Here is a 13,602-nt window from a genome sequence, read left to right as displayed (position 1 = left end):
CAAACCCTACAAAAAGGTAATAAACTCATTTTTGGAAGATTTAATGCAGTATTTAAGACTGCATTGTCAACCTCCCCCACTCTTCACCCATCTTCCCATAAGAGCTTTGCCTTGGCCACACAATGGTCAGTGCTCTCCTCTTGGGGCCTATTTCCTTTACACTCAGTTTAAATTCAAAATAGGGAAAAATTGCACTTGAGAATGAATCATTCATTTTATTTTATTTTGTCATGTGCTCACAGCATCTTTCTCTCTCTCTCTCTCTCCTCTCCCTGGCAGGTCACAGAGATAAATTAAAAATAAATCTACAAGGAAATAATTTATAAAAGCACTTCCCAGGCTCATGCCTTCTATCCCTACTGCTCAGTTAGAATGCCTCCCCCTCTAAGTGGGGAAGAGAATCAGTGCTTCCCCCACTTGAACTCATTCCTGTTAGTCTGGGGCAGACAGTACTCTAGACCCAGGCAGAGGTGGGGACAGCAGTAGGAAACAAAGACACGGGTCCAGGAACCACCTGGTCACCTTGGCGCTCCCCTCTCTGCCTCCCCCAGGCAGTCCGCCAGAAGCCCTTGCTAAACCGGGGTACGGAGAAGCTGCCTGTGGCCAATAGGCTTGGGGAAGGGGTACCCTCAGCCCCTCTTACATGCACTTCTCATTCTCCTAGAAAGAAACCCAAAAAGAAAGCAGACAAGAGACCTCGGGACAGAGGAGAAAAATCCCAAGTGTTCACACGGTTACACGGAGTCTTTATGGCAAAGAGAACATTTAGCAGCTTTGAATATTGGGGTATCTCCTTTTTACTCAACACAAGCATTCTAGACCCTACAAGTGAAACAGGGCTCAAACCCTAAAAAAAAAAAAAAAATCAAAGCGCAAGAAACTCTAAAAGGACTAGTTTTTGTCGTCGTTGCTGGGTTTCATTTTTTGTCTTTCCAGTGACAAGCCCAGTTGTTGGTAGGGGAGGCCTGAGGGAAGGGTCACTCCCCAGTGTTGTGCTGAATACTGCCTGGCTTCTCCACATCATCCCCCTGCCTCAGAGCAGCTTCCAGGAGGCTGCAGGCCCAGCACTGGGGGCACTGCCAGCACCCCAGCTGCAGAAGAACTCCAGGCAGCCGGTGAGGGGCGGGGGCACACGGGCAGGAGGAGAACAGCATTCGCATGCAGGCTCTGATGGAGATGTGGGAGCCTCGGCTCAGGGGTGACTGGGCACAGAGGAAGATGGATGGCAGGGCAGTTGAGTGACATGCTTGGTTGGGGCTGCTGCAACACAGGGCCTGTGACCCTTGCCTGTTTACTGTTTCATCCTAACTCTTCAAGTCAGTGTCGGGTCCCAGTGGCTCCCCTATGACTGAAACCTCAAGAAAATATCATCCAAGAGCTCCCCTTCAGGGATGCCAAAGTGCAGGGGCAGGAGAGTTCAGAAGCCCCTTCCAGAACCCACTCCGTGTTCCACCCCTCCCCTGGGGTGAAGTGGGGTTTACTCACACCAAATGATCTAGTCTCCCCTAAAACTTGATGCCTGGAATCCTGGCCAGAGCCAACTTAACCTGCCCTTTGATTTTCTTCCCGCTTTGATTTTTCTTCCCCTTCCTTCCTTCCTTTCTTTCCTTCCAGGAAATGAGACTGACTTTCTACTACCTCCCCTTCCGCTCACAAGTCCCTTCCTTCCCATCTGTCCGCTTCCAGCAATGCCAGCACCACCCTTCCCCTGAAGGAAAGGGGAAGGGGTGAGGACCCTGTCCACCCAAACGGTCTGGCCACTTCCACTCCCCTCAGCGGGGGAAGCTGAACCAGACAGCGCCTGCCTCGTCCTGTCCACTGACCCGCAGTCGTCCCCTCTGTGAAGATCTATTAGATAAGAAGGCATTAAAGTCCCCGCTGTAGGTCCAGGTCCAGGCCCAGCCCTTCTCCAGTTCCCATCTCGGTGAGCATCAACCCCCTTCCTCCCCAGGCTCACTTTCTCCGGTCCTTCGGCTTCCTCTCCTGCCGCCGGGCCTGCTGGTCGGCCAAGGTGCGGGGAATGAGGAGGACGCTGCCGTCCCCGGCATACTGGAGCGCATACTGACTGGGCGAGTAGGGCCGCCCGTTCTCATCCCGCAGCCGCCCAAACACCTCCTGGTACAGGCTCTGGACCTTCTGCTTCATCTGCCGCAGGGACCGGAGGAACTCCACCTTTTCCCGCAACAGCCGAGCTTTATCACGCTGCAGGTCCTCCACGTCCCGCTCCAGGTTCAAGATGGTGTCCAGCTTGCGCTTGCGGCAGTTCTGCGCCGCCATCTTGTTCTTGCCGCGGCGCCGGATGTCACGGATGAGGCTCAGCTGGGCCTCACTCAGCTGGTACTTGGACAGCAGCTCGTTGAACTCCTCCACAGGCAGGTTGATGATCTTGTCGTTGGTAAACGGGATCTTCATGGCGCGGGCTCGATGCTCATCCCGGCTCATCTGCTTGTCCAGGAAGTCAGCCTGCTTCTCCTTGCTGCCCTTCTTGAGAGTGCTGGGGGGTGGCAGGTCAGCAGAGTCGAGGGCACTGGGCGCCATGTTGTACGTGTGGTTGTGCCCAACGTGCTCCAAGTATGGCAGGCAGGAGAGCTGAGACGGGTCCTGATAGCTCATGCGGCAGAACTTGGAATACTCAGGCTGGTAGCCCACAGCGCCCTCAGCCTCTTCCAGATCCAAGGTCTCAGAGTCAGAGCTATAGCCAACCGCACCTTCCTCAGAAAAGGAGGAAGAGGCTGAGGAAGAAGCAGAGGAGGAGGAAGAGGAGGAGGAAGAGGAGGAGGAAGAGGAACTACCTTCAGAGCTGCTCAGGGAGGAAGGGCTATGGCTGGAGTCCAAGGAGAGGCCTGAGTCAGAATCAAATTCTTCTTCGAGCTGGGAGGCCTGCACTGGGTTAAAGCCTTCTTCAATGGCCAGGTCCATCAAGCTGATTTCATCCAGCATGGCTTCATCTAATAGACCCCCCAGCGGATCAGGCAGCTCAGGGCCGGCTGTGTCATTGGCCGTGCCATTGAGCTGTGGTGGAAAGAAGAGCCCCGAAAGGTTGGTGGAACCAAAGGTGGAGTTGAGGCTGGTGGAATTACTGGGGACCAGCGGGAGCAGTGTGGAACTACTGGCCACAGGCAGGCTCTCCACCTCCGGGCTGAAGAGTGAGAAGTCCTGGCTGCAGCCCCCCAGGGATGCCTGATGCAGGCTGACATTCTGATTGATGGGAGTGTTGGGGGCAAGGCTGTAGTTGGTGCTCAGTGGGTCTCCTGGAGGGGCATTATACAGGATTTCACTTGTTGATGTGTTCACTTCCATGGCCTGGGAGGAGAGACGAGCGTCACCGTTCACTCTGTGCAGATTCCCTCCCCTGGTGTGGCTGGGGGCTCACACTAGCAGGCACCCAACACAGGCATAGCCGCCTGGGTATAAATGCAAGAGATGGGAAACCAGAGCCCACTTGATCCACCAGGCCTGGCAGAGATGGGTTCCTCCCTGTGGACTCCCCCCAAGGAAGAACTGATGGGCTCCCGGTCACCTCTGGCCAGACTCCCCCATCATGGAGGGAGAGGACAAAAGCTCCTAACACTGAGAAATCAGCACAGTGAAGAGAACACCTGGCCTTGCAGTGAGCCAGCCTGGCTGCACCACTTGCTGTAAGACCAGAAGCACTTCACTCAGCCTCTCTCTCTTACCTTCAGTGTTCTCACTTTTAAAATAATAAAAGGGCTGGCGAGATGATGTGAGGGCCAAGAGACATGACAATGGCTGCAAAGGACTGCAGGAATGTCAGCCTGTTTTAATGCTAAATCTAGGAAACACCTAGCCAAGTGATCACCTGCCTGAAGAAAAGGAAGAAGGTGCACCTAGGAGGCAGGCCTGCTTTAGAAGCCTCAGTTCCAGGGCTGCTTTTCCCAAACCCCAATCCTGACTCCACCCACTACTGCCCCAATGAGACACCTGGACAGTTACATCTCGGTATCCCCACTTTCCTTATGAATCAGAAAGGTGTTCCTCTTTCTTTACCCAGAAGTGGAAAAGCAACTGAAAATGAAGATACCCCACGCAAAGTCCGACAGGTTTGTGTCTGGTTCTGATAATCCTACCTGCATTTCCATGATGGACATGAGATCTTGCCACTGCTGTTCCAAATCAAATGGTGACTCTGTCCCAGTCAGGAGAGGAGACAAAAGGTTGTTCTGAAGACCTGGGGGCTCACTCTCACTAGGCACTGCTTCTGTTATGCTGGAAATGTCTGCCGGAAACTAGGGCAAAACACAGAAGGTTTAACAGGGGAGGAGGAAAGACCACCTTCTGCCTTCCTCCCAAGACTACCGCCTGAGGCTCTGTATCTTCCTTCCTCTGAACTCACCCCCAGCAGCCAGGAGAGGGCCAACACCAAAAGCTGGCCCGCTGGGCAGCCACAGAGACACACCATGTGCAGGCTACCCTGCTGGCTCAGTGGGCTCTCCCTAGAGTCCTGCTCACCTCAGCATTCTCCCCAAAGGGGCAGGTGGCCTCCAGCAGCCTAAGGCACTCTTCCAAGGACAGGGCTGTCTGGTCCTCCCCACCAGGCACCTGTGGCAACAGCAACTGTTAAGTCTGACTGACCCAGGCCTTGGCTGCCTGTGGGCCAAAGCCCCTTCCCCAGCCTTTCCAAGGCAAAGCTGGAAGGAGGCCTTGTGTGGTCGTAGGGCTACACTCTCCCTACGTCCCCAGGCTATCAGCTGGCCGCAAGCCCCAAACTCCAGGGGAGAAGAGAGAGAGTGGGAGGGTTCTGATGCAAGCAGACAGCCACTAGGTGCTCTGCCTCCCGCGTGCTGTTCTTTATAAGGTGTGGTCCCTCCACTGCTGCTGCGGCTCTTCCACTCCCACTTCCTCAGCCACCACTGTGACTTGATGCTGTGAGATCCCATCACTGAGATCCCAACCCGAGATATACATTCAGGCCCATCCCATAGACACACACTGCCTTCTCTAAAGAGAAGTTTCTAGAAGTAGGCAGAGGTGGGAGTACCTGTGCAGGGAAGCTCTCCCCAGTCTCTCCATCCACTAGCAGGTTTCGTGCCAGAGCTTCTGCACCCTCGCCTGGCCATGTGTCCTCTTGCTCTGCTCCATCTTGCAGTTCCTTATCCACATCCTGCTCCTTCTGGCGATGACTGTAGTCAAAAATCTCACGCCCAGCCCCCAGGTCAATATCCTGTCGCCAAAGGATGTCAATCAGATCTATGTCCTGAAAGATAGAGCACCATGACTTTAGCTCTGGGGTCCAGGGGCCCCTCCCTGTCCTGCCCCTTAAAAGTCCCTCCAAGCATCACCCCAACTACTCCTGGGTGGGGTCACTCCCAATCTACACCTGCCAGCTTCTACTGCTGTCCCCTCCATACCAGCAAGGTTTCATTCATCTATTTCCAGACACCAGCCTCCAAAACAAAAAGAGAGATAGCAAAAACCTCTAACATGACTATCACCACACTAGCCTGTGTGCTTAGGATGTGGACCAGACACACAGCCAGGCCAAAAGGCAGGGCAATCTCACCACAACTTAAGAAGGAAGGGCAAAGCAGAAGACAGCTCTCCTTTTGGGAACGGGAATCCCTCAAAAGCTGGTTTGTAGAAAGATGGCCATGGCAAGCAAGGGTGAACTGTGAGGCAGAGTTGCTTCGCAGTGGCCAGGCTTGCATCAGCTTATGGTGCCATTGTATTTGCATAAAGGGGTGGGGTGGGCTGGAGAGGAAAATCCCTGCATTTGCAACCACCTGATGCAACCAATGACAACTACAGGCTACCTCCAGCCCTTCCTACAGCCATTCCCCCCTTTCCCTAGCTGAGGCAGGAGTACGGATGAACACCCACAACTCTTAGCCCAGGCTCACCTCAAGATCCATCCCTGCTAGAATGCCCACTCTCAGCTGATCCCAGCAAGCCGCCTCAATCCCCGGAGAGCCTCAAGCGGTCAGATGATCCTCACTGGGCACCCCACCCCTGCCAAGGCCAGCCCCACAGTGTCCCCTCACACCAGTGCTCACTCCCTTACCACACCCCAGGACTCACTGACTGCCATCAGTCAACCCACTCAAGGACATAGCCCCCATCACCGCCCAGCCACAACTGCCGCCTTGGGCACCAAAATGCCTCCCTCCCACTCTACCCTGGCGCCTCCTGATCAGTTCCTGCTCCAACTGCCACCCCCATTGCCACCCAGCATACCAGCATACAACCCCAATAAATAAGAGACATTTGGATTTCCTATACATGCATGTGGCTGAAGAAATCCTGAACTGTTGCCTTCCGCTCAGATGTTAAAAGCCAGATACTTTCCATAAAGCATTATCCTTAGCTTAGAGCTTAGACCCACCTCCCTAGCTCTGACGGGGCATCTCGTTCCCACCGTAACCCTAATTCTAAGACCTCCCAGGTGTCTCCCCCACCCCCCAGTCTCCCCACACACACCAACCTGAACAGAAGCCCTGGACCCAGAAGCAGAGGGGGGCTGGGCCACCCGGTGACCAGCCACCAAAGAGTTAAGGGGCCGGCTCCCTTTGGCATGGCCCCCACCACTGTGAGAGCTGCGGTCCAGACGGGTCATGGTCTGCGAGATGAGCCCCAGGGCAGCTGGTGCCGGGCAGCCGGACAGGGGGCTCCAAGGAGCTCGTGGCTCTCAAGGAGCAAACCAGGCTGGAAGGGTGGCCCCTTGCTAGCTCCGAGGGGCCCAAGGAGGGTGCCCCGCCCGTGCTGCTGCCTGGGCGGCCCAGCCCAGCCCCCTTTCTCCATCCTGAAGCAGCCCCCTCCCACCTCACAACCCCAGTTCCACTCAGGCGCCTGGCAGCCCCCACCCTGAGCTCACCGCAGAGGCTGCAGTGAGATGGGACTCCCACCCCATGCTCCGTGCTCAAGCTGCAGAGGAAAGCAAGCTCCCTCCTGGGCCTATCCTCCCGCTCCTCCCTTTCTCCCCCTTCCCATGCCCCCCAAACTTGTTACCTAGGCTGCAGCAAGGAGCCAATCCCCTCCCCCTCCCACCCCGCAGGTCACTGCTGAGGCTGCAGAGAGCCAATCCCCTCCCCCAGGTCAGCAGCTGGGCTGCGGAAAGAGCCAATCCCCTCCCACTGTCGTTACCTAGGCTGCGACGAGAGCCAATCTCCTCCCCCAAGTCTCCGCTGGAGATGCGGAAGGAGCCAATCCCCTCCCACCGCCTGTTACCTAGCTGCAGCCGGGAGCCAATCTCTGCACCAGGGCAGCTGGAGAAGCTGCCGCAAGGAACCAGCCCATCCCTGGGCCGCCTCCGTCTCCTCAAGGAGACGCACCCAGGGGCGGGCAGCCCCACCCAGCCCAGTCAGCCAGCCAGGGTGGCGCAGTGAGAGCGCCCTGGGGGGAAGGGGTGCCACTCTCCCTCCTGTCGCATCCTGCTTACCCAGCCCACTCAGGACTGGACAGACACTCCTCCCGCAGCTTCCCTGGGAATCTAAGTTCTTCCCTGGAAGTGGAAGGAGTTTTCCCATTCCTCTGTAGGGCTGTGGCCAGTCGTCCTCAAGACCAAGGATCAAAGCTAGGCTGGGCAGGAACCCAGTGAGCCCAGATCCACTGGGAACCAGGGGCTTTGTCACCCTAGAGCAGGCCAGATGAGAGGAAGGGGGAAGCCATCCACACATATGCAGGGATGTCATGGCGCTGGCCCGGCCTAGGCAAGAGGGAGACAGGAGCCTGAAGGCCAGCACTGAACGGTGCTCTGCAAAGTCCTGGACACAAAAACATCCCCCTGCCCTTAACCCCAGCTGTTTTCAAGAGCATTCTCTGCCTGAGCCCCAGCTCACATCTATAAAGCAGAAAATAAGGCCCTGACAAAATCAGGGTCACAGTTCTGGCTCCCATCCTCACTGCTGCTCCCCTTGCACCTAAGGTCAGGTCAGGGACAGTATGTTCTCCACGGTCACAGACTGCTCCTCCTCGCCTGCTAAGAGCTGTACACAGGCCACCCCCCGCTCTGGGCAGAGTGCCAACCTCGAGGGGAATCCTATCCCTGACAAGGGCCTGGGCTATAGCTGTCCATCGAACAGGCCTGGCAGCAGGGGAGTGCTGCCACCCCGGGGATAATACCAGCTCCAGCAGTGCCTGTCACATGCTCTGGACCTGGGTATTTTTATCCCTGAGTTGCTGAGGAAATGTTGTTCTAGACACAATAATCCTCCCTTCCCCCACGCCCAGCCTGGGCCCCTAATGCTGACCCATCCTCAACCTCCAAAGGGAGCAGTGAAGGCCTGGGGTCAGGAAAAGAACGAACTTCATGAAGGCCAAGAAATGCAGGGCAGCAGGGTCAAAGTTCCACCCATCCAATTACATTGAAAACGTCCCATCCCATCCCAGGAGAGCTTCCTGCAGGAAGAGGAATGAAGCTACGCCTGCAGGGTTCCCAGAAGCAGAGTTCCCAAGCCCAATTATACCCACCCCTTGAGGAGCTACCATGGGGTGGGAGGATGGAAGAGGTGGCTGGGAGGCACACTTCTTCAGACCACTGTGCCAGACTGGAGCCCATTTGAAGGAAAAGAACACAGGAAGCAGAGAGAGGTGGCACTGTAAGAATCTCAGAAAAGAGACACTGCAAGGCAAGGAGTGCTCATGGCCTCTTGGCTCAGATAATTCTAGTCTCCCTCAAAGTAGAGCTAGTATAAGCCAGCTCAGCACAGAGCAACCCTGGCACGATGGACATTTGGGGCAGGTCAATCTGTTACTTAGGGGCTGTCCTGTGCTTTTTAGGAAATTCAGCAGTATCCCGTGCCTCTCCCCACTAGATCCCAATTACACCTTTTCCAGTTGTGACAACCAAAACTGTCTCTAGACACTGCCACATGTCCCCTGATACCACAAAATCATCCCCAGTTGAGGACCACGGGCCCAGAGGAAGCCACATGATTTGACAGTCACTACATGATTTGACAGTCACTAACATTCAGAGAACTGAACTCAGGAACAGACTTGAAGGCAGGATGGGAGGCAAAACCTGGTCTGATTGGTAGACAGAGCCAAGTTCTACAGCTTCTGTAAAAGTTTCAACGCATCTCCACACGCTCCTCTTACCAAACACTCCCCCCATGCACCCTTGCTTCAAGACTCAGCCCTGGAAAACCCAGCCCAGTGCAATCCCTCTTTCCCTAACAGCCAGGCAAGCAAAGCAGACCTTTTCCCAAGCTCCTTAAGACTGCGTGGCAAGACAGGGTCAAAAGCAGAGTTCAAAGCCATCCTATCACACTGGCGGAGCAGGGGCAGCAGAAGCCATTTAACACTCTTAAAGGCAACTGCATCACCTTCTTTCCAGAACAGAATGTCAGCCACTCGTCAGGAGTTCAGTTCAAAGCAAGCTGACTTCAGCAGCAGAATGCAGTTTCTCTTCTAGCTTCCAGCCCTCCCGTCCCTACTCCCTGCAGTGGGCCTTTAGCAAAGAATGGGAGCCTGGCCCTCTCCTGGCCAAGAATAACTATCTAAATCTACCCCCTGGCTCAGGCCCAGGAGAGCCGCCTTATCAGGACCTTACAACAACAACAGGCCTGACCACAAAGGAGGAGAACTTTAGGATATGTATGTGTGTTTTGATGTGGGGGGAGGTACAAGGCAACAGTCCACAAAATATCTGTGTCTTAGCAACAGATATACAGCGCATCAAAGCCCATCACAACATGACTCCCTCCCCCACCCCAGGCCTCTAGGACTCATGTTGAAATCCAAGCAGTAAACACAGAGGCATGTTCTAGGAACCTCCCACTGCCCTGACAGTACATTTAGAGGTGGGTCGATTCTAGTCAGACAATCCAGCCCATTCCTAACCAAGATCAATGCCCGAAACTCCTTGGAACCTCTCTGGTTCTTTACAGGGCTTAGTACAACAACCATACTCCTTCAGGACCAGCCCAAACCACCACCCAACCCCAGACCCTTCCCACCCACCCCTCCACATTGCCACTAACCTCTTTGGTTAAGTCTCCACTGACTGGAGGGGCTACAGCTCCCAAATCCTCCAAATCTTCACTGAATCCCTGCTCCGTTTCGCTTTCTCGCACCCCGTTGTCTGGGCCTGTCACATCTTGGAGACCACTGGAACTCTCGAGGGCGAGGCCTGAGCTGGGCTGGCTGCCAGAGACAGACCCCTCTGGATCCCGGTGGACCAGCCAGGCGTTAACCTCAGTAGTTGGCACCTGGAACCTGTCCAGGGCCCTCACCTGATTGAGGAGTCGCCGGGCAGTGAAGTAATTGTCCAGGTCTATGCTCTTGGGGTGGATACCATAGCCATCCAAGGTATTCCTCAGGTTGTGGAACTGGGTCTGAGTATAGGCAGAACTGGGCCCCAGGATGATCTCCCGAAGCGGGGGGAGCTGTGAGGTCAGGTAAGTATCCACGTCCACCCGCACCCCAATCAAACTGAGCAGAATGGTGAACTGGAGGAGTCCTTCCGTTAAGTATTTCTTCAGAGAAAGCATTGCTGAAGGACCAGAATGTTTATGTTTTTTGGTTTTTAAATCTTCTGAAAGACAAATCAAGGCCACTGCTCTGCTGCTCCAGCCAGCAAGTCACCCTCCTCAGTGCCAAACCCTGTACCCCACCCTGGCAGAACACAGGGGCTGAGCTCCCTGATGGCCTCAGAGGAAAACACACCCCTTGGAGCCAAGGCCACACTCCAGACCACATTCACTTTTCCCTTCTTGACACCTCACCTCTGAAAGTACAACTGTTGCTAACCCAGTCCAGGCCCTCAAGGCCCACGTGACTTACTGTCTCCACAGTCCACATACAGTCACTTCCTCACTCACATTAGTTGTCCTCTCTGTAGATTCTGTAGATTCCACTGCAGGCTGTTCTCAGAAACAGCTGATGATTTTTTTTTTCTCCTTCTCCTTCCTAAGGTTTATTTTCTTTGGCTGGAGCTACAGGCCTTTTGTCTTGGGTCAGAGTGTCCCGCCTCCTCCACACTTACCAGGGGGGTTTCCAGAGAAACCTGAAACAGGAATCACAAAAGCAACAGGATAAGGTTCTATAATTTTCATACCAGGATCAAGGCAGAAAGTAGGAAACATATTAAAAGGCCACTTTTATCTCTTTGTTAAAAAATAAATCCAGTTATTACACTCCCAGAAAAACCACAAAATCCTGTACAGATAGAACAACTATGAAAGGAAGGTACTGGCCACAAGGGATCTCAATATCTGGATATTAATTTTGTGATGCTCTAAAAGGTAGCTCATTTTGGATAAGCAGATAATGCCCAGGGCATCCAAAATATTTTACATGTTATCTGATTTGCCAACCCTCCCCCACTCCATTACACACTACCCAGCTTCTATTTTTAGCATGAGAAGTCCATTTCCTATCTTAAAAGAAAGTTTGTTTCCCATCTCTCAGGATAAAACTGCCTATAATTCTTGTCCCTTCAAGTTCTTAAGAGGAGAATTTATTAATGCGTGGGAGTGTGAAAGGACAACACCACAGTAAAGAATGACACCTTTTGTTTTCCCAACTTTAAAATCCGATTTCTCTTTCCTATTACCTTCACACACACACACAAAAAGTGGGGGTACTGGCGGGATGGGAAGGGGTCTGTGACAGGATTATTCTGTCCAGAATTTGAATACGCATGTTTTATTTTCATTCATGTGACCTTCTGATCCAAAGTAGAGGGCTATGGCCAAGTCTTCAACCCAGCCAGCCAAGTGGGGAGGGAGTAAACCTGCCTTTCGGTTCTAGTCTCTACTTTTGAGCTTCCATTAACCTTATAAACCAAGACATAGCCCTCTGATATCCAAGGCTATGACCCACCTACCAACTTCATCCTAAAGGGAAAAAGACAAACGCACACCCACCCAAAGACAGACAGACACACACACCCCTTATCTGGCTAGAGTAAACATAACTGCGACCCAGAATTCCTGCTTACACTACCCTCCAGTTCTCACGCAATTTACTACTAAAAACCTCCCAAGAGCAATTAAGTTCCAGAAACCGGACAAGGTCCCTTAAAGATCGAGTAATGCCAGGTCTGAGCCCGGTCCCACCCTGCCCCGGATACCCGAGTCCGGCTGGGACCAAGTTGCCATGCCGCTCCTGGCGCCTCGGCTTCTAGCCTTCTGGGCAGCAGCGAACAAGTGCTACTTTCCTGGCCTTGACCCACCCGGACGGCCAAACCCCACCCCGCCCTCCGCCCCTATGGCCCCACCCCGCTCCCAAGCATGGGCTTAACACCACGCCTTCTCAGGCCCTCAGCCCTCCCCAGTCCAACCCACCCCGGAGCTGGAATTCTCCACGGCCTTTCGGCCCCTCCCTGCCAGGCCCAGGGCCCGGCCCCGAGGTAAACCCCGCTCGGCCGCCCGCTCCCGCCTCCTGCCCCTCAGCTCCACCCCGCCGCCCTTCACTCTGTAAGCCTCGGTCCCGCGGGGCTGTGCCCCTCCCGTTAGGGAAAGAAAGGTGCTTGATACCCGCTGCTGAGCTCGGCGTCCGCCGCTGCCACCACAGCAAGCCCTCAGCCGAGTCCAGGCCTTGCAGCCGCCAGCGCCGGCCGGCCTAGAGCTCGCCAGCCTCCGCTTCCCTCCCCGCCCCCTCCTTCCACCTCACTCGGAAGCCCGCCCTCCGAGTCCTCCCCGGGAATACGTTTCTCCAATCAAAGAGCCGAGATGGTGGCCGTCGCCGGATGTCGCTTTGACGGATAGTAAAGAGAGCCCAATAACTGAGTATGCCTCCTTCTCCCTTTACCGGTTTTTCAAGACTGACATGGTCCATGGCCCAATAGGCATGTAGGCCCGCCTCACGGCGTGGGCCCACCAATAAGTGGGGCGAAGGCCACAGCGCCCGGCGTTTGGGACCCCCTCGGCGGTGCTTTGGCCGCAGACGGTATTACAGCCTGGGCATGGAGTGAAGTAAACAGGCTGTGCGCTTCCAGTGCATTCTTTGACGGGTATAAGGGCTTAGGACTGGGAATGGGAGATGGTATCACCGCCGGAGCGCGGAGTCCCCCCATTGAGGGTTCCCACGGTGACTTGCAAAAGTCCAGTGAGACCTGAGAGGCCGAGGTAGGGCACAGAGCATGTGTTTCGCCTGGTGTGGACGCTCGTGCCGCCATCTTGAGTGCTGGCAGCGGAAACCAGTCTCCCAGCTTCCGCTCCATGAGGCCCGGCGCTGGGCCCTTTGCCGGTCAGGGATCGTTGCGCCCCTTGTGTGCAAGTTGTGTGGACGGGTTGCCACGAAGGTGGTGGGACGTTGGGGATAAGAGCAATGTGGCATAATTAGTGATTTTTGCGGCGATACAAACACCGTCTCCTCTGTCTGCTCTTCCCCCGCCTAACTTCCCACGCAGCTTAGTTTTGCTTTTCAGAGACTCCTCAGTTTCTAGTGTTCTCCAATCTCTTTTAACCAACATCTTTGATTTTCGAACGTTGGTTTACCCCCAGCATCACCTTGGGGAGTTTTTAAGCTTGCACATTTTGAGGCATCACACCAGAGTTAATAATTCACTTATTCTGGGGTGGAAGCGTGATAACCTCGCCCGTTTAGTAAACGACCCATAGTGCGAAGACCCCTTATAAGGGGTCTAAAGACAAGCACTGAGTTGGGGTTCGTAGTACGTTGTTCCTAGCTGTGGGACAG

General features: G+C 54.6%; 1 protein-coding gene across 5 annotated transcripts; it reads right to left on the bottom strand.

Annotated features, from left to right (window-relative positions):
- Positions 1–779: 779 nt before the first annotated feature.
- Positions 780–12,586, bottom strand: NFE2L1 (nuclear factor, erythroid 2 like 1). 5 transcript variants are annotated; one of them, XM_043470341.1, is made up of 6 exons: positions 12,438–12,586; positions 9,939–10,963; positions 5,000–5,215; positions 4,471–4,560; positions 4,089–4,247; positions 780–3,303 (listed from the first exon to the last, which is right to left on the bottom strand). In XM_043470341.1, the coding sequence occupies exons 2-6, from the start codon at positions 10,446–10,448 to the stop codon at positions 1,954–1,956; spliced, it is 2,325 nt and encodes a 774-aa protein (XP_043326276.1). In that variant the 5' UTR covers positions 10,449–10,963; positions 12,438–12,586; the 3' UTR covers positions 780–1,953. The 5 variants fall into 5 exon arrangements, with proteins under 5 accessions (XP_043326276.1, XP_043326285.1, XP_043326280.1 ...); XM_043470350.1 differs by having other exon boundaries at positions 5,000–5,182; XM_043470345.1 differs by lacking the exon at positions 12,438–12,586 and adding an exon at positions 12,032–12,152.
- Between the last annotated feature and the right edge of the window lie 1,016 nt (positions 12,587–13,602).

The sequence above is a fragment of the Cervus canadensis genome, chromosome 1 (assembly GCF_019320065.1).
Source record: "Cervus canadensis isolate Bull #8, Minnesota chromosome 1, ASM1932006v1, whole genome shotgun sequence".
NCBI lineage: Eukaryota > Metazoa > Chordata > Mammalia > Artiodactyla > Cervidae > Cervus > Cervus canadensis.
Note: the sequence above shows the minus strand (reverse complement) of the source record. Positions and strands in the feature narration are given on the sequence as shown.

Bases quoted from the DNA above. Each gene is read 5' to 3' on its own strand.
- NFE2L1 (XM_043470341.1), bottom strand. From the start codon at position 10,448: ATGCTTTCTCTGAAGAAATACTTAACGGAAGGACTCCTCCAGTTCACC. The intron at 5,216-9,938 runs GTTAGTGGCAAT...TCTATCTTTCAG, and splicing joins GTGGAGACTTAACCAAAGAG to GACATAGATCTGATTGACAT. The intron at 4,561-4,999 runs GTACTCCCACCT...CTGTTGCCACAG, and splicing joins GGGAGAGCTTCCCTGCACAG to GTGCCTGGTGGGGAGGACCA.